The 18,955-nt window shown below is 55.3% G+C and overlaps 1 protein-coding gene and 4 non-coding genes across 5 annotated transcripts; 4 read left to right on the top strand and 1 right to left on the bottom strand.

Annotated features, from left to right (window-relative positions):
• Positions 1 to 557: 557 nt before the first annotated feature.
• Positions 558 to 6,503, top strand: LOC117097752. Its single transcript, XM_033236006.1, has 11 exons — positions 558 to 643; positions 733 to 873; positions 1,002 to 1,197; positions 1,293 to 1,381; positions 2,218 to 2,328; positions 2,467 to 2,634; positions 3,809 to 4,031; positions 4,347 to 4,463; positions 4,865 to 4,939; positions 5,477 to 5,580; positions 6,236 to 6,503. The coding sequence occupies exons 1-11, from the start codon at positions 569 to 571 to the stop codon at positions 6,347 to 6,349; spliced, it is 1,413 nt and encodes a 470-aa protein (XP_033091897.1). The 5' UTR covers positions 558 to 568; the 3' UTR covers positions 6,350 to 6,503.
• A 711-nt stretch (positions 6,504 to 7,214) lies between these two features.
• On the top strand, positions 7,215 to 7,287 carry TRNAR-CCG. The gene has a single exon. It is a non-coding gene; the product is annotated as a tRNA-Arg (tRNA).
• A 2,066-nt stretch (positions 7,288 to 9,353) lies between these two features.
• TRNAR-CCU lies at positions 9,354 to 9,426 on the top strand. Its single transcript has one exon. It is a non-coding gene; the product is annotated as a tRNA-Arg (tRNA).
• A 4,764-nt stretch (positions 9,427 to 14,190) lies between these two features.
• Positions 14,191 to 14,263, bottom strand: TRNAK-CUU. The gene has a single exon. It is a non-coding gene; the product is annotated as a tRNA-Lys (tRNA).
• A 1,314-nt stretch (positions 14,264 to 15,577) lies between these two features.
• TRNAP-UGG lies at positions 15,578 to 15,649 on the top strand. Its single transcript has one exon. It is a non-coding gene; the product is annotated as a tRNA-Pro (tRNA).
• Positions 15,650 to 18,955: the final 3,306 nt, after the last annotated feature.

Raw genomic sequence — 18,955 nt, 5'->3', positions numbered from 1 at the left:
TGATAACAGGTGTGCATGTGCCAGCCCTCTCTGCCCCCAGGCCTTTCTCAGCCAACCTCCCATGCACACATAATCCTGCGGTGGCTGCCATGGTTTGCCGTAAGAAGCAAGCGAGGTCTCGCTGTGGACAGGACTGATTCCAGTTGGTGATTTTTACCTCTGGGGGCGTGGTGGTGTGTGCATGTGTGTAGTGGCTGGCCAGGACGGTACAAGGACTTCTTGGTGGTGGCGGCTGGCTCCAAAGGGAGACACTCGGGTGTAACGAGATCAGATAAGCACGTAGGCCAGGAGCTAAGAATAGGATTGAGCACAAGTTCCTGGCTCAGGTAGGGGCACATTAGTGCCAGCAAAGAAGTCACCGGCAGAAGCCAGAGAATGCAGCCTGAGCTGGGAGAGCGGGGCCAGGACCAAGGGTTCCAGGGAAAGGGCAAAGTCCAGCTCAGCTCATAAGCAGAGCTGATAGCAGTCATTAGGGGAGAGGGCAAGGGTTAGGACCCAGGGCACTGAAAGCCCAGGGCCAGGAGGCAAGCTTCGTGCTTGGTGCTTGGAGGAAGTCCCGCCTGGCCCTATGGCCTTTCTGGTGGCTGGGACCCTGCGGGTGGCCACGCAGATGGCAGACACTCGAGACAGCCTGGGGAGAAAGGTAGCAGGCGGCACCACCTGGCCCAGCTGCTCCTGCCTCCCAGCTGAGCCCCAGCCCAGCCCAGCCTAGTTCTGGCCTTACCTCCCCAGGGGAAGTACGACGTCCGAGGTCCAAAGGCAGCCCTGATGCTCATCAGCCCTGGGGTGGTGGCCGCTGCAGTCACTGCCCTGGAGGACGTGTTCCAGGCCCTGGGCTTTGAGAGCTGGGAGAGGAGGCAGGTCCCGGTCCAGGTGAGCCTCTGCCTCTTACCTCCACCCTCAGGCCCAGCACCGAGCCCTTCCCCACTCTCCCCTGACCCAGATTCTCCTCCCCACCCCAAACCTCCCCGGACTCAAGCCGGTCTCACTTTTGCCCCTAGGGCTTCCTCGAGAAGCTGGCTGGGTTCCGGGAGCGGCTGGATGCCCACAGGCGCCCTGTGGGGTGTGCCTTAGTGGCCTTAGTGGCCCCCAGAGGGCAGCTGAGGCAGCCACAGCAGTTGGTCCGGGAGCTGAGTGGCTGCAGGGCCCTGTGGGGCTGCCCCAAAGTCTTCCTGCTGCTCTCAAGTGGCCCTGGGTGTGAGTGAGCTGGCTCGGGATCCAGGGGCTGGGCAGGGACCCAGGAGCAGAGCCTCGGGCCTCACTCCAGGCCAATGCGCTGCTTCTCCACTCAGCTGCCCTGGAGTCCGGAGCCTTCCTTGCTGGCCTGAGAGAGCTCTGTGGCCGCTCTCCTCACTGGTCCCTGGTGCAGCTGCTGACGGAGGTGGGGGCGCTGGAGGGGGAGGCCCAGGGAAGTGGGGCTGGTTCTGCTGTCTCTGCTGGTTCTGCTGTGCCCCCCTGAGTCAGTTACAGTTAGATACATTCACGTGTATCCTCCCTTCGATTCATTCTACAAACCTTTATTGTCTACAGAAGTGGTATCAGCCCCCCACCCCCAACTCAGGACCCCCGACAACTCACTCAGGATCCCCTGACACTCCAGACTCCTCCCAACTCCATGCCTTGGCCCAAGCGGTTCCCTCTGCCTGCCACGCCCTCCTGTTGTCCCAGGAGCCCTGCACAGTCCTCTACAGGCTGCCAGCGATGCCCTTCCTTGCATCCATGCATGCACTCCAGACTGCCCCTTTCCACACCAGGCAGTGATTATCCGCCCTGTTAGATCACAGGACCCTGGAGGCTGGGACTGGGAATGATTCAAGTCTGGTATCCAGGGCTGAAGGTCTCACTATGCAGTTGGGTGGCCCCTGGGCAGCCCTGGAGGTGAGGGGGCCCCAGCTGTCCTCCACAGATCGCCCAGCAGGGTAGTGCCCACCCCGTGAGCCTTCCCAACAGGCCCTGCCCTACTCTAGGGAACATCCCCACCTCTATGCGCACTGATCCTGGGGCAGGGGTTAATGGTGTGGCCACTGTCCGTTCGAGACCATCCACGCCCAGTTAAGTCCATAACCTTGAGCCTGAACTGGAGCCTGGGTCTTGCTTGAGGCCATCCTGCCTGTCTGTCCTTTGCTGGCCTCCTCCTCTCTGCATTCTAGCAGGTGACCCTGAAGAGACTATAGAAGCCACAAGTCTGGCTGAGTCTTTTCTCGGTCCCATCCTCAGCTCCTCCGCAAGGTGACTGAAGAGTCCACAGGGGGCACCTGCTGCCCTGTCCTTCGGAGCTCCTTGCGGGGGGCACTGTGCCTGGGAGGCGTGGAGCCCTGGAGGCCTGAGGTGAGGGGGACAGGGCAGGGGTCCAATCACATAGCCACAGTTTCCAGTGGGACAGAAGCTTAGGGAGACCCAGGCCAGGGAGGCCAGGAGCTGGAGTCCTCTCAAGCCACTTTAGATGCGTCTTAACCCACTCTGCAGCTGGCCCCCGGTCCCAACACACAGTACGACCTGTCCAAGACCAGGGCTGCCCTCCTCCTGGCTGTGATCCAAGGCCGGCCTGGGGCCCAGCATGACGTGGAGGCGCTGGGGGGCCTATGCCGGGCCCTGGGCTTTGAGACCACCGTGAGAACGGACCCTACAGCCCAGGTGAGGGGAAACCGAGAACTGACACTGGTGCTCTGAAGGAAGACCCCTCCCTAGGAACCTGGAGCCTCTCTCCTGGGCCTCTCTCCATCACTGGCAGGAAGCGCACCACACGTCTAGCCTCTGTCCTCCCTGCGGCCTGCGACGGGCCTGTCACTTCCCTGCCTCTAGGAGCCTGGTCTCCAGGGTCTCCAAGGCCTCCCTCATTGGCTGGTTCTCTGCCCCCCCACTCCCTCCCCAGCTTAAAGCCTTAGCTCCAAGTCTTGGTTTCCCTCTTGGCTCCCAGCAGCCCACTCCGCTCTCCTCACACCTCTCAACTTCTCGGTGCAGCTTCCCCACCAGGGCAGGAGGATAACTGGCTCCAGGAAGCTGGGTCTGTCTGTCACCTCTAAAGAGGCCATGCCAAGGCCTTGCAGGAGGGAGTTAGAAAAGGGCTGCTGGCCGGGCGCAGTGGCTCATGCCTGGAATCCCAGCACTTTGGGAGGCCGAGGCGGGTGGATCACTTGAGGTTAGGAGTTTGAGACCAGCCTGACCACCATGGTGAAACCTTGTCTCTATTATAAAGACAAAATTAGTAGGGCGTGGTGCTGCATGCCTGTAATCCCAGCTACTTGGGAGGCTGATGCAGGAGAATGGCTTGAACCCAGGAGGCAGAGGTTGCAGTGAGCTGAGATTATGCCACTACACTACAGCCTGGGTGACACAGCAAGACTCTGTCTCAAAAAACAAAAACAGGCCAGGCGCAGTGGCTCATGCCTATAATCCCAGCACTTTGAGAGACCGAGGCAAGCAGATCATGACATCAGGAGATCGAGACCATTCTAGCTAACACGGTGAAACCTCATCTCTACTGAAAATACAAAACATTAGACAGGTGTGGTGGCATGCGCCTGTAGTCCCAGCTACTCAGGAGGCTGAGGCAGGAGAATCAAGTGAACCCAGGAGGCGGATATAGCAGTGAGCCGAGATTGCGCCACTGCACTCCAGCCTGGGTGACAGAGCAAGACTCCATCTCAAAAAAAAAAAAAAAAGAGGGCTTCCTCCCTGGGTCTGTGAGCGGCAGGTGGTGGGAGGCCAGGTGGGTAGGGTCTGAGAAACCTTCTCAGCCTGGCAGAGGGCAGCCAGGGGCTGGGGAGGTGGTGGCTTTGGCCCAGGCCTCAACATTGTTCCCACCCAGGCTTTCTGGGAGGAGCTGGCCCAGTTCCAGAAGCAACTGGACACCTGCAGGGGCCCTGTGAGCTGTGTCCTTGTGGCCCTGATGGCCCATGGGGGACCACAGGGTCAGCTGCTGGGGGCTGACGGGCAAGAGGTACAGCCCGAGGCACTGATGCAGGAGCTGAGCCGCTGCCGGGTGCTGTGGGGCCGCCCCAAGGTCTTCCTGCTGCAGGCCTGCCGTGGGGGTGAGTGGCCCGGCCTCTTGCCCTCACTTCTCGGCCAGCCTTAGTCCCCAGGACTCACTGTCTACCTCCTCCAGGGAGCCTGGGTACCCGCCCTTCCCTGCCCCCCTCCTGTCCTCTCCTAGAGGTCAAGTCCACGACCTTGAACCCTTAACTCTCAACACTTGTCATTCAGAGCTCTGAATGTCTCCAGTCTGGCAAGCCTGCCCGGGAGCTCTGGAGCTGGGTTCTCACCTTGACCCCAGGTTCACACGAGACCCCTGAGCACCCCCAGGTATCCCCGGAGTGAGACTATCTGCCTCTCCCCACCCTCTTCAGGAAACAGGGATGCTGGTGTGGGGCCCACAGCTCTCCCCTGGTACTGGAGCTGGCTGCGGGCACCTCCATCTGTTCCCTCCCATGCAGATGTCCTGCAGATCTATGCTGAGGCCCAAGGTGGGTTCTGCCTTCCTTCCAGGGCCTGGGTTTGGGCAGGGCTGGTGGTGGGGACCGTCCAGAGAGCATCTCCAGGGCTCTAAGCTGGGGTATGGCTTCCACCTGCATCCTCTGTCTGCCAAGACAATGGGAAGAAAAAAATCTTCCCTAACTGCAAGGGCCTTTGGGAAATGGGAACTTCTTCCCCTGTTGGAGCCTGAAAAGAACCCTGGAGTCGGCAAGCTCAAATAGCTTTTCTGAGGTCACAGCTGGTAAGTGGCTGGGCCGAGCTTTGAACTTCCATTTCTTTCCTGCCCTGCGCTCTTTCCACCTCCCTGGGCTGTCCTTAAGCCACAGATTGGGAGCTCCTGGAGCTGATGGAGTTCCACAATGTTGATCACTGGAATTGATTCCTCCTGCAGGCAGCTCCTGCAGGGGCGCCCCTCCAGGGAGGTCTGACCAAGCAGACATCCTGACGGTCTACTCAGCCGCCGAGGGTAAGGAGATGGGTCATCGGGAAGCCCGTGGTTACACAGGGCCCAACTTCCTGGCCTATGATCTAGAGTAGCCTTAGGGGCAGCTAGGGCTTAGGGTTGGGGCACAGAGATGCCAGCCCAGCTGTGGTCCAGCCATGTTCCCTACATGGGTTATGATGTGTAGTAACAGCAGTGATGGTGAGTGCTGTGAGGTGCCGCGGTGCCAACCACTGTGTGTGCAGGTTTCCTCTAGGCTGTGAGTTCCACGAAGCAGGGGAGATCTGCCTGCCCTGAGGCCCTGGTCAGTGTCTGGCACATAGTAGGTGCATAGTAAATGTGTGTTCAGTAGTGAATCTCTCCATAGGCTCACCTCTGCAAATATCTAGCAACAACTTGTTCCAGATGCAAGAGGTCCCTGCTCCCTGTCCTGTTCTCTTGCCTGATTCCTGGGTCCTGCCTGCTTGTACCCCACCTTCCACCAACAGTAGGACCCCTGGAGTTGGAAGGCAGAGGGTTGGGGCCCTGGTCTGATGCTCTGGCCCTGGTCCCCTGACCTAGGCTGTGTGGCCTATCGCGATGACAAAGGCTCAGACTTTATCCAGACACTGGTGGAGGTCCTCAGAGCCAACCCCGGGAGAGACCTTCTGGAGCTGCTGACTGAGGTGTGTTGGGGGGTTCTGGGGTGACAAGGGGCAAGGAGCTGGGTTTGCCCTTCTCCCCAGCCCTGGTATTCTGATCACCTCCTATGAACTCCATTGGCGAAGGAGGGATCCTCTGCCCTCAATACTACAAGATAACCAAACACAGGATGCCCGACGCTACACAGATGCCATCCACAGCAGTTCTTAGTCACACATACTGCAGTTGGGTGGGGAGGAGGACGCTGCACGCCATGCGGGGCCACCTGGGCTTGTACTCAGAGCAAGGTGAATCTGCAGGGCCAGGGGGAAGCTGGCTTTGTAGTGACAAGAGAGTGAGATGCCCCCTGGTTCTCACAGGCAGATGTCGTTGGTTGGTTTGAGCATTTCCAAGGCCTGTTAGGGGGCTGAAGTCCATTAGGGTGAGGACCAGGTGGGGTGCAGCTGGTCTGCTGAGAGGGGACCTACGGGGTGGGAGCCTGTCCTGCTGGGTGGGGACATGTCCGGCCAGAGCAGAGGAATTCACCGTTAGTCCTCTGGAGCTCTGTGAGCCTCAGAGATGTCCCGGTAGCCCTTGAAATTTTAGGCCTCGCAATGCACCTGGCCAGGAGCTCTCCCTTGGGGCAGGCTGAGCCCCGGAGGGCTGTAGCCCCAGGCACAGGCTGGGTGTGGTCCTCAGGTCAACAGGCGGGTGTGTGAGCAGGACGTGCTGGGCCCCGACTGCGATGAACTCCGCAAAGCCTGCCTGGAGATCCGCAGCTCGCTCCGGCACCGGCTCTGCCTCCAGCCCTGAGGGCGTCGCGGCCACCCGGGGGCTGCTGAGACGGTGGCAGGACTCCAGCGCCATTCTTGCCTCCATCCACCCCCCAATCCCCGGTTTCCTCATCCGAGAGCGAGGCGTGGCAGCGTGGGGGTAGCCGTGCAATAAATATCTGCTGCGAACAGTGCCTGTTCTCAAAGACGTGTGAAATAAGTGAGATAATGTGTGTAAAGCGCCTGGCACTGCATATGAACGCAATAGCGTCCATGGGAACTGAGCTGGGGCCTGTGCCCAGGTTCCGGGACTCAGGAACACAACATGGGCTGGACTGGGCTGGGCTGGGTTGGCAGTTCGGTTATGGGAGCATCCAAGGGGAGAGGGGTCCCAGGAAGAGGACGCATATCCCTCTCCCAGCCATGTCCCTGTGCATGCGCGCCCCACCTCCACCCCGCGCTGGGCCATAGAAACGCAGGAGACACGGCCTCCGCTTTCCAGGCGGGCAGAATAAAGTCTGGGGCCAAAAGCCTTTGAAACACACCTTTGCAGGTTCACCGGTGATGGAGCAAGCACAGGGGCTGGGGAAGCAGCTTGCAGCCCCTGACCCAAAGCGGCGGGAGGCACACGGAGGAAAGAACTCCCAAACGGCGTCTCGGAGGGGCCTGCTGCGGGGAGGGTGGGGTCGGGCGGGTTCGCCAGGGCTCGAACTCACAGCTCTGGGCCCACGGCGGCAGTTTCCGCCCAGCAGCCTCAGCGGCTGGGCGCGGCGGCCGAGCTCGGAGTCTCGCCCACCGCGAGGCCCGGAAGGACGGGCCTCCCCTTGCTCTCAGCATGCGCGTTAAAGCCACAGCATAGGCTCTAGAACGCTTTATGAGAAAAGCTGGGGAAGTTATAGCCGCAGGGCCGCGTGGCCTAATGGATAAGGCGTCTGATTCCGGATCAGAAGATTGAGGGTTCGAGTCCCTTCGTGGTCGTTGCTAGATTAACCTTTTCTTCTCCTGGGACTGCACCGTGGGCGACAAGTACACTCGAACTGAGTGAGCCTGTCAGTCGCACCGTACCGCCCAAGGAACACTCGAACCTCGACCTGCTCCTACAGTCGCGCAACTAAGGACCTAGGGCCAGAATAGCAGAGAGGGCGACCCAGAGAGCTCTGGTAGGGCCCTGGGGGACTGCGGAGCGTGAAGCCAGAGAACGCGAGTCTTGGGAGCTGGTAGGGGATTGACTTCACAAATTAAAGCTCAAGTGATGGAAACCGTGACAGACGCGGGGCTGGGAATGCTTGCGGTGAGGAGTTGCCCCATGGGGTCAAATGACATGTGTAGTTTTTTGTTTTGTTTTGTTTTGTTTTGGAGATGGAGTTTCGCTCTCGTTGCCCAGGCTGGAGTGCAATGGCGTGATCTCTGCTCACTGAAACCTTCGCCTCCCAGGTTCAAGCGATTCTCCTGCCTCAGCCTTCCGAATAGCTGGGATCACAGGCATGCACCATCACGCCCGGCTAATTTTTGTATTTTTAGTAGGGGGGGGGCGGTTTCTCCATGTTGGCCAGGCTGGTCTCGAACTCCTCAGGTGATCCGCCCGCCTCGGTCTCCCAAAGTGCTGGGATTACAGGCGTGAGCCACCGCGCCCGGCGACATGCGTAGTTTAATTGATTACTGTAATGAAAAACTTTGCATCCTCTATCAACTGATCATGGGGTAGCAAAGTGAAAAAGAAAACAATAATAAATACCGGTGACGAACCGGGCGCGGTGGCTCAACGCCTCTAATCCCAGCTCTTTGGGAGACCGACGCGCAGATCATGAGGTCAGGAGTTCGAGGCCAGCCTGACTCAAAGATAAAACTCCGTCTCCACTAAAAATACAAAAATTAGTGGGACGTGGTGGCGCGCTCCTGCAGTCCCAGTTACTCAGGAGGCTGAGTCAGGAGATTTGCCCGGGAGGCCGGAGGTTGCAGAGAGCCAAGATCTCGCCACTGCACTCCAGCCTGGGCGACAGGGCGAGACTCCGTCTCAAAAGAGAAAATAAATAAACATTTCAATTTCAAAGAGTATCGCCAGGATTGAGTTAATATTTCACCCAGGAAAAAAAAATGTTTACCAGCGGAACCCAAGTTTAGTCCGAGTGCCGAGCAGCGCCGCGTTGGGGTATCCTTCCACCGGGTGAAGGCTGCGGGTAGTCGCAGCTGCAGGCATGTCCTCAGGTCGGCAGACGCTAGTGACCTGGGGTCGTGCAGGGTGTCGCTTTCTCCTTTAACAATTTTTTGATGTTTCAGTGGTTTACGAAGGTATTTGTTTTTGGTAGAGACGGGGCGTTCACTATGTTTCCCAGGCTGGTCTCGAACTCCTGGACTGAAGCTTTTACTAGGTATTAAGGGAAAAGAACATCATTAAAATAGATTTTTTGAAAAGGAAAATAACACACATGTTGGGGCAGGAAAGTAAACACCCAACGTTGCGATCCTGAGATTAACACCGAGCCAGCTGGGGATGTAGAGGGCGGACTTTGGAGGGTCATTATTAAGAGGCTTCCGACCACTGGGCGGGGCGGCACCGTTGGTCTAACGGACAATGCAAGGGAAGAGGAGACAGACCGACACTTCCGCAAGCGGCAGGCTCAGGATGAGGAGTGCGTTGCTGAGCAGGCATGGCGTGCCCCTTCCCATACACTCCATCCATCTCAAATGCATCTTTCACTACTAATTACCCCTAGACTTGGGTTCTACTGCTGAATGGAGACTAGGTAGGGCTACGTGAGGGAGTTGATCCAGGCAACTCTCCCACCCTAAGCGAAGATCATACCCCTAGACCAAAGAGCCGAGCCAAAAACCTGACGTTCGGTGTCTTTCAGGTCCCTCCCTCTGCACGTGCGCGGTCTCTTTGGGGCACCGAGGATGCTCAGAGGGGGACGAGATCTGAACCAAAGCTTGGATTTCCGTGGAGGGGCGGGAGAAAGGTCAGGATAGTACAGGCAGACTGTGCGGGAACCATCGCGGAGTGACTGAGAGACTGGTCTAAGACAAACGCCAGCTTGTTGTCGTCTGCCCCGGTGGCCTAATGGATAAGGCATTGGCCTCCTAAGCCAGGGATTGTGGGTTCGAGTCCCACCCGGGGTAAGATAGGGGATGAATTTTAGGTTCTTCAACGGGGAAAAGAACGGGAATTTCGTTATACTCCGGTGGAATCACGGAGTTCCGGGAGGGTTCCCAGACAGGCTGTAAATCAGAAACCCGTACCTGTTCTCAAATAAGACGAGCAATTTCAGGTTACAGAAAAAGGAGTTGGGCGTTTTACAGGATTTTAAGTTCCATCCATTTAACTTGGCAGAAAGGAGTGATTGTTTCTTTTTCCAGGTTTGTTAATTCTATAATGGTTACATATATTTTTTAAATCCTTATTTTTTTATATAAACACACAATGATTCACAGATTAAATTACAGGACAACTGGTTTGTTTTAAAAATCATAAAACTGAGGCCAGGCGCGGTGGCTCACGCTCGTAATCCCAGCCTGTAATCTCCGTTTCAAAAAAAACCATAAACTGGTTGGAGGTATAGATGAAACTACTTATCCATGAGTAGATAATGGGGTACCTGAGGGCACATTGCACTATTTCCTCTCTTTTAATACATATTTGAAATAGTCCATGGTATTCTTTTTTTAAATCCATGCAATATATGACGCCATCTTCAAGGTAAAAATTTCCCGAACTACAGGACATGCTGTAAAGTAAAATCAGAAGCTGCCTCGATGGGGACCACTGCTAGAGTTTTGTCATAAATATGTATAAAAACATGGTTGGCTTTTGCCTTTACAACCCGTAATTGGGCCGGGCTCGGTGGTTCACGCCTGTAATCCCAGCACTTTGGGAGGCTGAGGCCGGCGGATCACCATCACTAACCAGCTTGACCAACATGGTGAAACCCCGTCTCTACTAAAAATAGAAAAATTAGCCGGGCGTAGTGGCACGCGCCTGTAATCCCAGCTCCTCAGGAGACTGAGGCAGGAGAATCACTTGAACCCGGGAGGTGGAGCTTGCAGTGAGCGGAGAGCGCGCCATTGCACTCCAGCCTGGGTGACAGAGTGAGACTCCGTCTCAAATAAATAAATAAAACCCATAATTGTGACTCTTCTGTTTTTTCCAGCTCTGGCCTGGCTTCTCCCACTTCCCCAAACATCCTGGACCCCATCATCCCCACTGAAATCAGGGACATCACCTCAATGGCGTTACCTTCCTCACCTCAATGGCATTACCTTCCACCATCATAGGCCACCTGCAGAGAATGGCCACCACAGAGCTACTTAAGGAAGCTGATGCTTCCGTGATGGATTTTTTCGGGAGGCCTTGTGAAAGGGACTGTCCTGGCCTGGTGAGGTAGCTCACACCTGTAATCCCAGCACTTTGCGAGGCCGAGGCGGGCGGATCACAAGGTCAGGAATTCGAGAACAGCCTGGCCAATATGGTGAAACCCCGTCTCTACTAAAAATACAAAAATTAGCGGGGTGTGGTGGCGCTTGCCTGTAGTCCCAGCTACTTGGGAGGCTGAGGCAGAAGAATCGCTTGAACCTGAGAGGCAGAGGTTGCAGTGAGCCGAGATCATGCCACTGCATTCTAGTCTGGGCGACAGAGTGAGACTCCGGCTCAAAAAAAAAAAAAAAAAAAAAAAAAAGAGGGCCGGGCGCGATGGCTCAAGCCTGTAATCCCCGCACTTTGGAGGCCGAGGCGGGCGGATCACGAGGTCAGGAGATCGAGACCATCCTGGCTAACACGGTGAAACCCCGTCTCTACTAAAAATACAAAAAACTAGCCGGGCGAGGTGGCGGGCGCCTGTAGTCCCAGCTACTCGGAGGCTGAGGCGGGAGAATGGCGGGAACCCGGGAGGCGGAGCTTGCAGTGAGCCGAGATCGCGCCACTGCACTCCAGCCTGGGCGACACAGCGAGACTCCGTCTCAAAAAAAAAAAAAAAAAAAAAGAAAGAAAGAAAAAGAAAAAAGAAAGAAAGGGAGTGTCCTCTGGTCTTCTCAGTGGTGTGTACATCATGCAAGATAGATGCACTCCAACATTGCTTGGTGTCTTTAGGTTTCTTTCTCTACAGTTTGCCCGAGACATTCTACCAGCCCAGTCTCATTAAACATAGGCCACCACTGAGGTCAATTTTCAGCCAACCAACCAAGAAACCTGGTCGGGCCACGGTCAGCTGCGTGAAATAATATATTAACTATAGGCTCTTTGGAATGTGCACCCAGATGGATAAATTCACCAGATACAAAATCATATCCCATCCTCCTTATGATGGCTTAAAGTAGCAAAACTTGTTTTGTATCTGTTTTGTTTTGTCATGTATGCTGTTTTCTCCAAGGTCAGCCTTTGTCGTTCAAGATTCTCAATTTTGAGTCCAATCTGATGTCACCACTTCTTCCTAATTAATACTGTCTCTTTCACACTAAAGATTTCCTAAGGCTGTGAATTCAATTTACATTGCCATTCTGCAACATGCCTAGTTAAATGACATGTTTGATTTTTAGCAATATCAGCCTTGTGGCTTTAAGGTTATTGTATGGTTGCCATAAATTGTCCCTGGGTCTCTGAACATGACTTATTCTAGAAGTTTAGACACCTGATCTTGTCATTTTCTTTCTGTAAGCTAACCAGTTCCTTCAGAAGACTTCTTTCCATGCCATGAACTAATGAAAGTCCATGTGGTCGCCTGTGCTGCAACAGTCAAGCACAGCAGCCACTGGTCCCCCAGGGCACTTGCTTCAGTCTGTAACTCCTCATGATCAACCAGATCACACGTTGCCTGATCATGATGCCCTTGTATACTGTGAATTATAGCATCTCATGTCCATTGGTAAGGACCTCAACACTGCATTCAAGCCAAAATTTGTTACCAAACCAGTGTCCAGGTAGCAGTCAGAAAACCATCAGCCATGTTTTCTTATTTGTTTTGTTTTTGTTTTTGTTTTTGTTTTGAGGTGGGGTCTCACTCAGTCACGCAGGCTGGAGTGCAATGGTGTGATCACAGCTCACTGCAGCCTCGACCTCCCAGGTTCGAGTGATCCTCCCCAATCAGCCTCCTGAGTAGCTGGGACTGCAGGCACATGCTGCTCATTTTTTGTAGAGACAGGGTCTTGCTATGTTGCCCAGGCTGATCTCAAACTCCTGGGCTCAAGCAATCCTCCCACCTCGGCCTCCCAAAGTGCTGTTCTTATAGGCATGAGCCACCACACCTCCCATTAGCTATTTTCACAGAATATTTAATATGACAGTTATTAGATAGGTATAAATAATTGTTTTGGTTTTTGGAGACAGGGTCTCACTGTGTTGCCCAGGCTGCAGTGGCATGATCATGGGTCACTGTACCCACAAATTCCTGGACTCAAGTGGTGTTCCTGCCTTGACCTCCCTAAATGCTGGGATTACAGGCCTGAGCCATAGTACCTAGCCTAGAACCAGATTATAAGGGTGAGATTCTAAATTTGACTCCCCTGATAACTGGCTGGCTGGCTGGCAATGAGGACCACGTCCCTGATGGAAAGTTAGAGTCCCTGGTGTGCTGTAGCGTGCAATTACGAGAATTTTTGCCAGTGTTACACTGGGGTGAAATAGAAGGGGAATTCCTCTTAAGGCAAATATTATGCAGAGAGGGTCCCAAATGCTCTGCATACTGCGTACGGAACGTGTATGTAAATGTCATATATATGTAATTTTAATTTCTTTTTTCTTTTTCTTTTCTTTTTTTCTTTTTTGAGATGGAGTCTTGCTCTGTCGCCCAGGCTGGAGTGCAGTGCCACGATCTCAGTTCACTGCAACCTCCGCCTTCCGGGTTCACACCATTCTCCCACCTCAGCCTCCCTAGTAGCTGGAACTATAGGTGCCCACCACCATGCCCGGTTAATATTTTCTATTTTTTAGTAAAGACGGGGTTTCACCGTGTTAGCCAGGCTGCTCTGGAAGTCCTGACCTCGTGATCCGTCTGCCTCGGCCTCCCAAAGTGCTGGGATTACAGGCATGAGCCACTGCGCCTGGCCAATTTCTTTTTAATATTATCATTATTTTGAGACGGAGTCTTACTGTGTTGTCCAGGCTGGAGTGTACAGGCGCGATCTCAGTTTACTGTAACCTCTAACTCCCGGGTTCAAGCGATTCTCCTGCCTCAGTCTCTGGAGTAGCTGGGACTATAGGCGCGCTACCAAACCTGGAGAAAATTTGTATTTTTTAAGGGCTGGGGTCTCACCATGTTGCCTAGGCTGGTCTCAAACTCCTGGGGTCAAAGTGAGGGGATTACAGGCATGGACCACGACGCTCGGCCCATTTTTTGTGAACCAGAACTAAGGGGATCCCTATATATCCTGAGGCCAGTTGGTTGGTGGAGCGTTTTGTGTTTGCCTGCCCAACAAATCCCGATTTGGGAAGTATACGGAGTCACTTCCAACCTTTTCTTACTTACTTGACTTTCTTCCAAGTTTCAGGACTAATCGATCCGACAAAACCTCCCACCCACCGTGGGGCTCGAACCCACTACCCGAGATTGAGTCTCATGCTCAGGGAGGTAACAAGAAAAGCCGCTTCCCACACGTCCTTTGGAGCTCTAGCCAGAACTTCCCGGGTATATGGAGTCACTTCCAACCTTTTCTTACTTACTTGACTTTCTTCCAAGTTTCAGGACTAATCGATCCGACAAAACCTCCCACCCACCGTGGGGCTCGAACCCACTACCCGAGATTGAGTCTCATGCTCAGGGAGGTAACAAGAAAAGCCGCTTCCCACACGTCCTTTGGAGCTCTAGCCAGAACTTCCCGGGTATATGGAGTCACTTACCAATCTTTTAACTTACTTGATTTCTAAGTTGCAAGACTAATCGCTCTGACAAAACCTCACGCCCAACGTGGGGCTCGAACCCACGACCCTGAGATTAAGAGTCTCATGCTCTACCGACTGAGCTAGCCGGGCGGTTACACGAAAACTGACTTCCCATACTACCAGTGGAGCTCTCCAGAACGTCCCTATTCTCTATAAAATTGGTGGGGATGAGTCCTGGATCCGAGACGCTACATCCTGAGCGAGCACTAGAGTCCTAAGCTCCGCGCGGACCGAAGACGCCGCCAGGCCCGTATGGTCTGCCGTCCCTCGGGGGTGTGTGTCCTGTCGGCCGACCCTCGTGGGGGTGTATCCTGTCTGCCGACCGTCGTGGGCTTGTGTCCCCTCTGCCGACCCTCGTGGGCCTGTGTCCTGTCTGCCGTCCCTCGCGGTGTGTGTCCCCTGTCTGCCGTCCCTCGTGGGTGTGTGAGGCCCCTGCAGCTTCCGGGAGCAGGAACGTCGGGGACAAGGGCTGAAGGGACGGACACTGGAGATGGCCGGGGGGAAACTCGGCGTGACTCTCTCTTAGGGTTGTGAGTGGTTCCGGGGTCAGATCACGGAGGTCCCCTCATTTTCAAACCCTCGCCCCTGTTTAGGGCGGGCAGAGTGGCCTCACTACAGGGACAAGCCCGGGAGACCCTTTCTCCCCCTCAGGCTCGCAGTAAAACGCTGGGTCCCTCGCCAGTGGAAAAGGCAAGAAAAGTTTGGAGCGTTCGTAGAGCCGCCCGTTTGGGAAGAAACGAACTCTGATCCCAGCTCTGGTCCCTGTATCGGAGGTCCCAGGGCTGCGAGGGTCGCCTGGGCAGAGCTCAGGCCAAGAAGGGGCTCGGCTGAGAACAGGAGCCAGGGGTCTGTGCCGGAGACGGGATCCCTTCCTAGGATGCCCGGGCTGGCCTGCTGGGAGGCGGCGTGGTCTCCTCCTCAGGGTTCTGCGCTCGGGTTTCACATTGGTTGAAATTTCTGGGCTGGGGCTCAGCACGCGAGAACCCTGCCTCACGCGGGCCACACAGACCACCGCCCCGCGGGCTGCAGCCCCTGGTCACCGGCCCTCCTCTCGGTGCTGGGGCCGCCTGGAGCCGCTGGGAGCTGGGTGGCCCTCGAGGGAGGCGGCGCCGCGGTGCCCAGGGTGCGGGGTCCGCCTCTGTGCGCCTGAGGGCGGGGGTCGTGCAGGAGCTCCTCCTGGGGCTGGTCCCCGCGGCACTGCACCTTCTACCAGCTTCCTGGGATCGAAACCGAAACCTCCCCCTGCGCAACCGTCCCCGACGGCCCTGAGGTTGGGGTGTAGCCGGGACCCTGGAGGGGCGGGGTGGAGATGGAGTGAAGGCGGGGGCTGGGAAGTGCTTGGAGGAGGAGAGTGGAACCGCGGATGTAGACCAAGGACAGACGTCAGAAAACCGTTGTTGTGCTGGCTCGTTGGTCTAGGGGTATGATTCTCGCTTTGGGTGCGAGAGGTCCCGGGTTCAAATCCCGGACGAGCCCTTTTTTTTTTTTTCCCCGAACACCGTCATTTTCTCACGGAGTCCCGGCCGCAGGGAACTTGGTCTCTCCGTGGCAGCCACAGGCGCCGGGGCCGATCCGACTTCCCGCTTCCGTTCTGCTTGCAGCCCTTCCCCTTGCCCAGCTACAGGCGGGACTTGCCTGCGCCTCCTGACAGGAGCCTTCCACCTCGGAGTTCTGAGTGCACCTGAGGCCTGGCACTGGGGCAGTAGACCCCAGATACGGGACCCTAAAAGAGGGCAAACGCCTCCCCCGCCGCGTCTGCCTCTGCAGAGGTGGCCCTAGGTCCCGGGTGACCATGGAACTTGTTCTGGGCGTGTAGTTTTCCTTTTAGTGGGACGGTTCTAAATTTAAATTTCGAACGAGCCCAGTGTTTCGAACTTCCTTTCTTTTCTTTCTTTCTTTCTTCCTCTCTCTCTCTCTCTTTCTTTCTCTCTTTCTTTCTTTCTTTCTTTTTTTTCTTTCTTTCTTCTTCTTTCTTTTTTTTCTTTCTTTTTTTCTTTTTCTTTCTTTCTTTTCTTTCTTTTCTTCTTTCTTTCTTTCTTTCTTTCTCTCTCTCTCTTTCTTTCTCTTTTCTTCTCTTCTCTTTTATTTTCTTTCTTCTTCTTCTTCTTTTTTTTTTGACAGTGTCTGCTTCTGTTGCCCAGGCTGGAGTGCTGGAGTGCAGTGGTGCCATCTCAGCTCACTGCAATCTCAACCTCCCGAACTCAAGGGATCCTCCCACCTCCACCTCTGGAGTAGCTGGGACTACAGGTGCTCACCACCACGCCAGGTTAATTGTGTGTGTGTATGTGTGTATGTATAAGTGTATATATACGTGTATATAGGTGTGTGTGTGTGTGTGTGTGTGTGTGTGTATGTAACCGAGGTCTCGCTGTGTTCTGGAGGTTGGTCTCCAGCTTGCACTCAAACAATCTTCCTGCCTCAGCTTCCCATCACAAAGTGCTGCAGTTGCAGGCCAGAACCACCATGCTCAGCTGGCTCCTTTTCCTTCCAGGTCCTGAGGTCGCAGCGGCGCGTCCCTCCGGCACATGGAGGGGAAGAGGTGCGGTTTCGGGAGCCTGGGACGCCTCTGGGGAGTCCAAGTCCGGCTCCTAGCCCTTTGTCTGAGGATGGAGGAGAACCTGGGGGGCTTCCCCTAGCTGATGGTCTCAGTTCTCCAGAGGTGGCGGGGAGAGCGAGAAGCCCCAAAACGCGAGCTGCGTTTCCTATTTGGAGTCGCAGGATGTGGCTATGTTGAAGCTCGCCGTGCCCCTCCTTCCCATGGGAACTAGAATCCCGTCCGGGACAAGCATCGGGAAAGGGGGACAGTTTGTGACCGAGGAAACTAGGACTGATCCAGAACAGCGAAGACGGAGCCGCATTGGGCTCATGAAGGGCGACAAAGACCCCCACCCCTCTTCCGCGTGGGTAGTTGGTCCGGGGGTATGGTTCTCGCTTAGGGACCACAGGGACAAGTCCCGGAGACCCAAGAGGTCCTGGGTTCAAATCCTGGAAGAGCCCACACTTTAAGAACCCAGCACCTTGGGAGGCGGAGGCGGGCGGATCACGAGGTCAGGAGATCGAGACCATCCTGGCTAACACGGTGAAACCCCGTCTGTACTAAAAATACAAAAACTTAGCCAGGCATGGTGGCGGGCGCCTGTAGTCCCAGCTACTGGCGAGCCTGAGGCAGGAGAATGGCGTGAACCCAGTAGGCGGAGCTTGCCTGACCAGAAATCCCGCCACTGCACTCCAGCCTGGGCGACTGAGTGAGACTAAGTCACACACACACAAAAAATCAGTGTTTGTGTCTGTGGCATTGTCCTTGGGGCACATGCGTCGAGGCACACAGGCTGTTTAACCAGAGAATTTTTTCTGGGGCAGTCAGGGCGGATCTGTCCTGAGGGACTCCCCCGAGTGACCAGAGTGGTGGTTCCATCCCGGGATGAGTGAGGCTTGTGACCTGGAACTCCCAGACAAAACCTACTCCCGCAAGGGAGAGTGTCCCGCAGAAGTTGAGCTTTTTACGACTGCGGACGTGCTCTCCCGCAGAGGCAAGACTAATAGCAGTGGCTCACTTCGTTGAGTAAACTAAGGAAAACTGTGGGTGGCTTTGTCTGGTAGCTGGGTTCAAATCCCCGATATGACTGATTCTAAAGTCGCCTTGCTCAGAGAGAAATGAAGCGGGGCCGGGATCCAGCTTTGGCTGGCTAGCCGCGTGCAAGGCCGGGCTGCACAGTGGCAGGGGCGTGGTTGTCGAATAATCAAAATGATCAGGCACTTCAGGTCCTCGGGAGAGCGGGCGCAGAGGTGGCCACCCCTGGGGTTCCCCTACTGGCACCATGATGGTCAGGACCTCCAGGAGCCCATGCCCACCTCCCTCAGCCCCTGTGGTGCGCACGGGGGAAATCTGGTTGGAAATCGCGGCGGCCAGGCGCGGTGGCTCACGCCTGTAATCCCAGGCCTTTGGGAGGCCGAAGTGGAATAGCTTGAGCCCATGGAGTTCAAGACCAGCTTGGACAACAGAGTGAAACCCCACCTCTACAAAACAATTTTAAAAGTTAGCAGGGCATGGTGGTGCGCGCCTGTGATCCCAGCTACTCCTGTGTCGGAGGCAGGAGGATCGCTTGAGCCTGTCTCCAAAAACAAACAAACGCCGAGGCGCAGTGGCTCACGCCTGTAATCCTAGCACTTTGGGAGGCTGAGGCGGCTGGATCACTTGAGGTCAGGACTTCGAGACCAGCCTGGCCAATATGGTGAAACCCCATCTCTACTAAAAATACAAAGGCCAGGAGCGGTGGCTCAAGCCTGTAATCCCAGCACTTTGGGAGACTGAGACGGGCGGATCACGAGGTCAGTAGATCGAGACCATCCTGGCTAACCCGGTGAAACCCCGTCTCTACTAAAAAACACACACACACACCACACACACACACACACACACACACAAAACTAGCCGGGCGAGATGGCGGGCGCCTGTAGTCCCAGCTACTCGGGAGGCTGAGGCAGGAGAATCGCTTGAACCCGGGAGGTGGAGATTGCAGTGAGCCGAGATCGTGCCCCTGGGCGACAGGGCAAGACTCTGTCTCAAAAACAAACAAACAAACACACAAACAAAAAACAGAAACGTACATGGGAATGGGAGAGGCGCCTGTGGGGACAGAGGAGAATTTGCATTTCTGCACTTCCCACCCAATTTTGCTGAGAACCTAAAACTGCTCTTAAGATGATTTTTTGTGTTTTTTTTTTTTTGGTTGTTGTTGTTGTTTGTTTGTTTTTTGCTGTTTCTGAGACGGAGTCTCACTC

This window comes from Trachypithecus francoisi, unplaced genomic scaffold (assembly GCF_009764315.1).
Source record: "Trachypithecus francoisi isolate TF-2019V2 unplaced genomic scaffold, Tfra_2.0 Lachesis_group15, whole genome shotgun sequence".
NCBI classification, from domain to species: domain Eukaryota; kingdom Metazoa; phylum Chordata; class Mammalia; order Primates; family Cercopithecidae; genus Trachypithecus; species Trachypithecus francoisi.
This window is presented reverse-complemented; position numbering and strand designations above follow the sequence as displayed.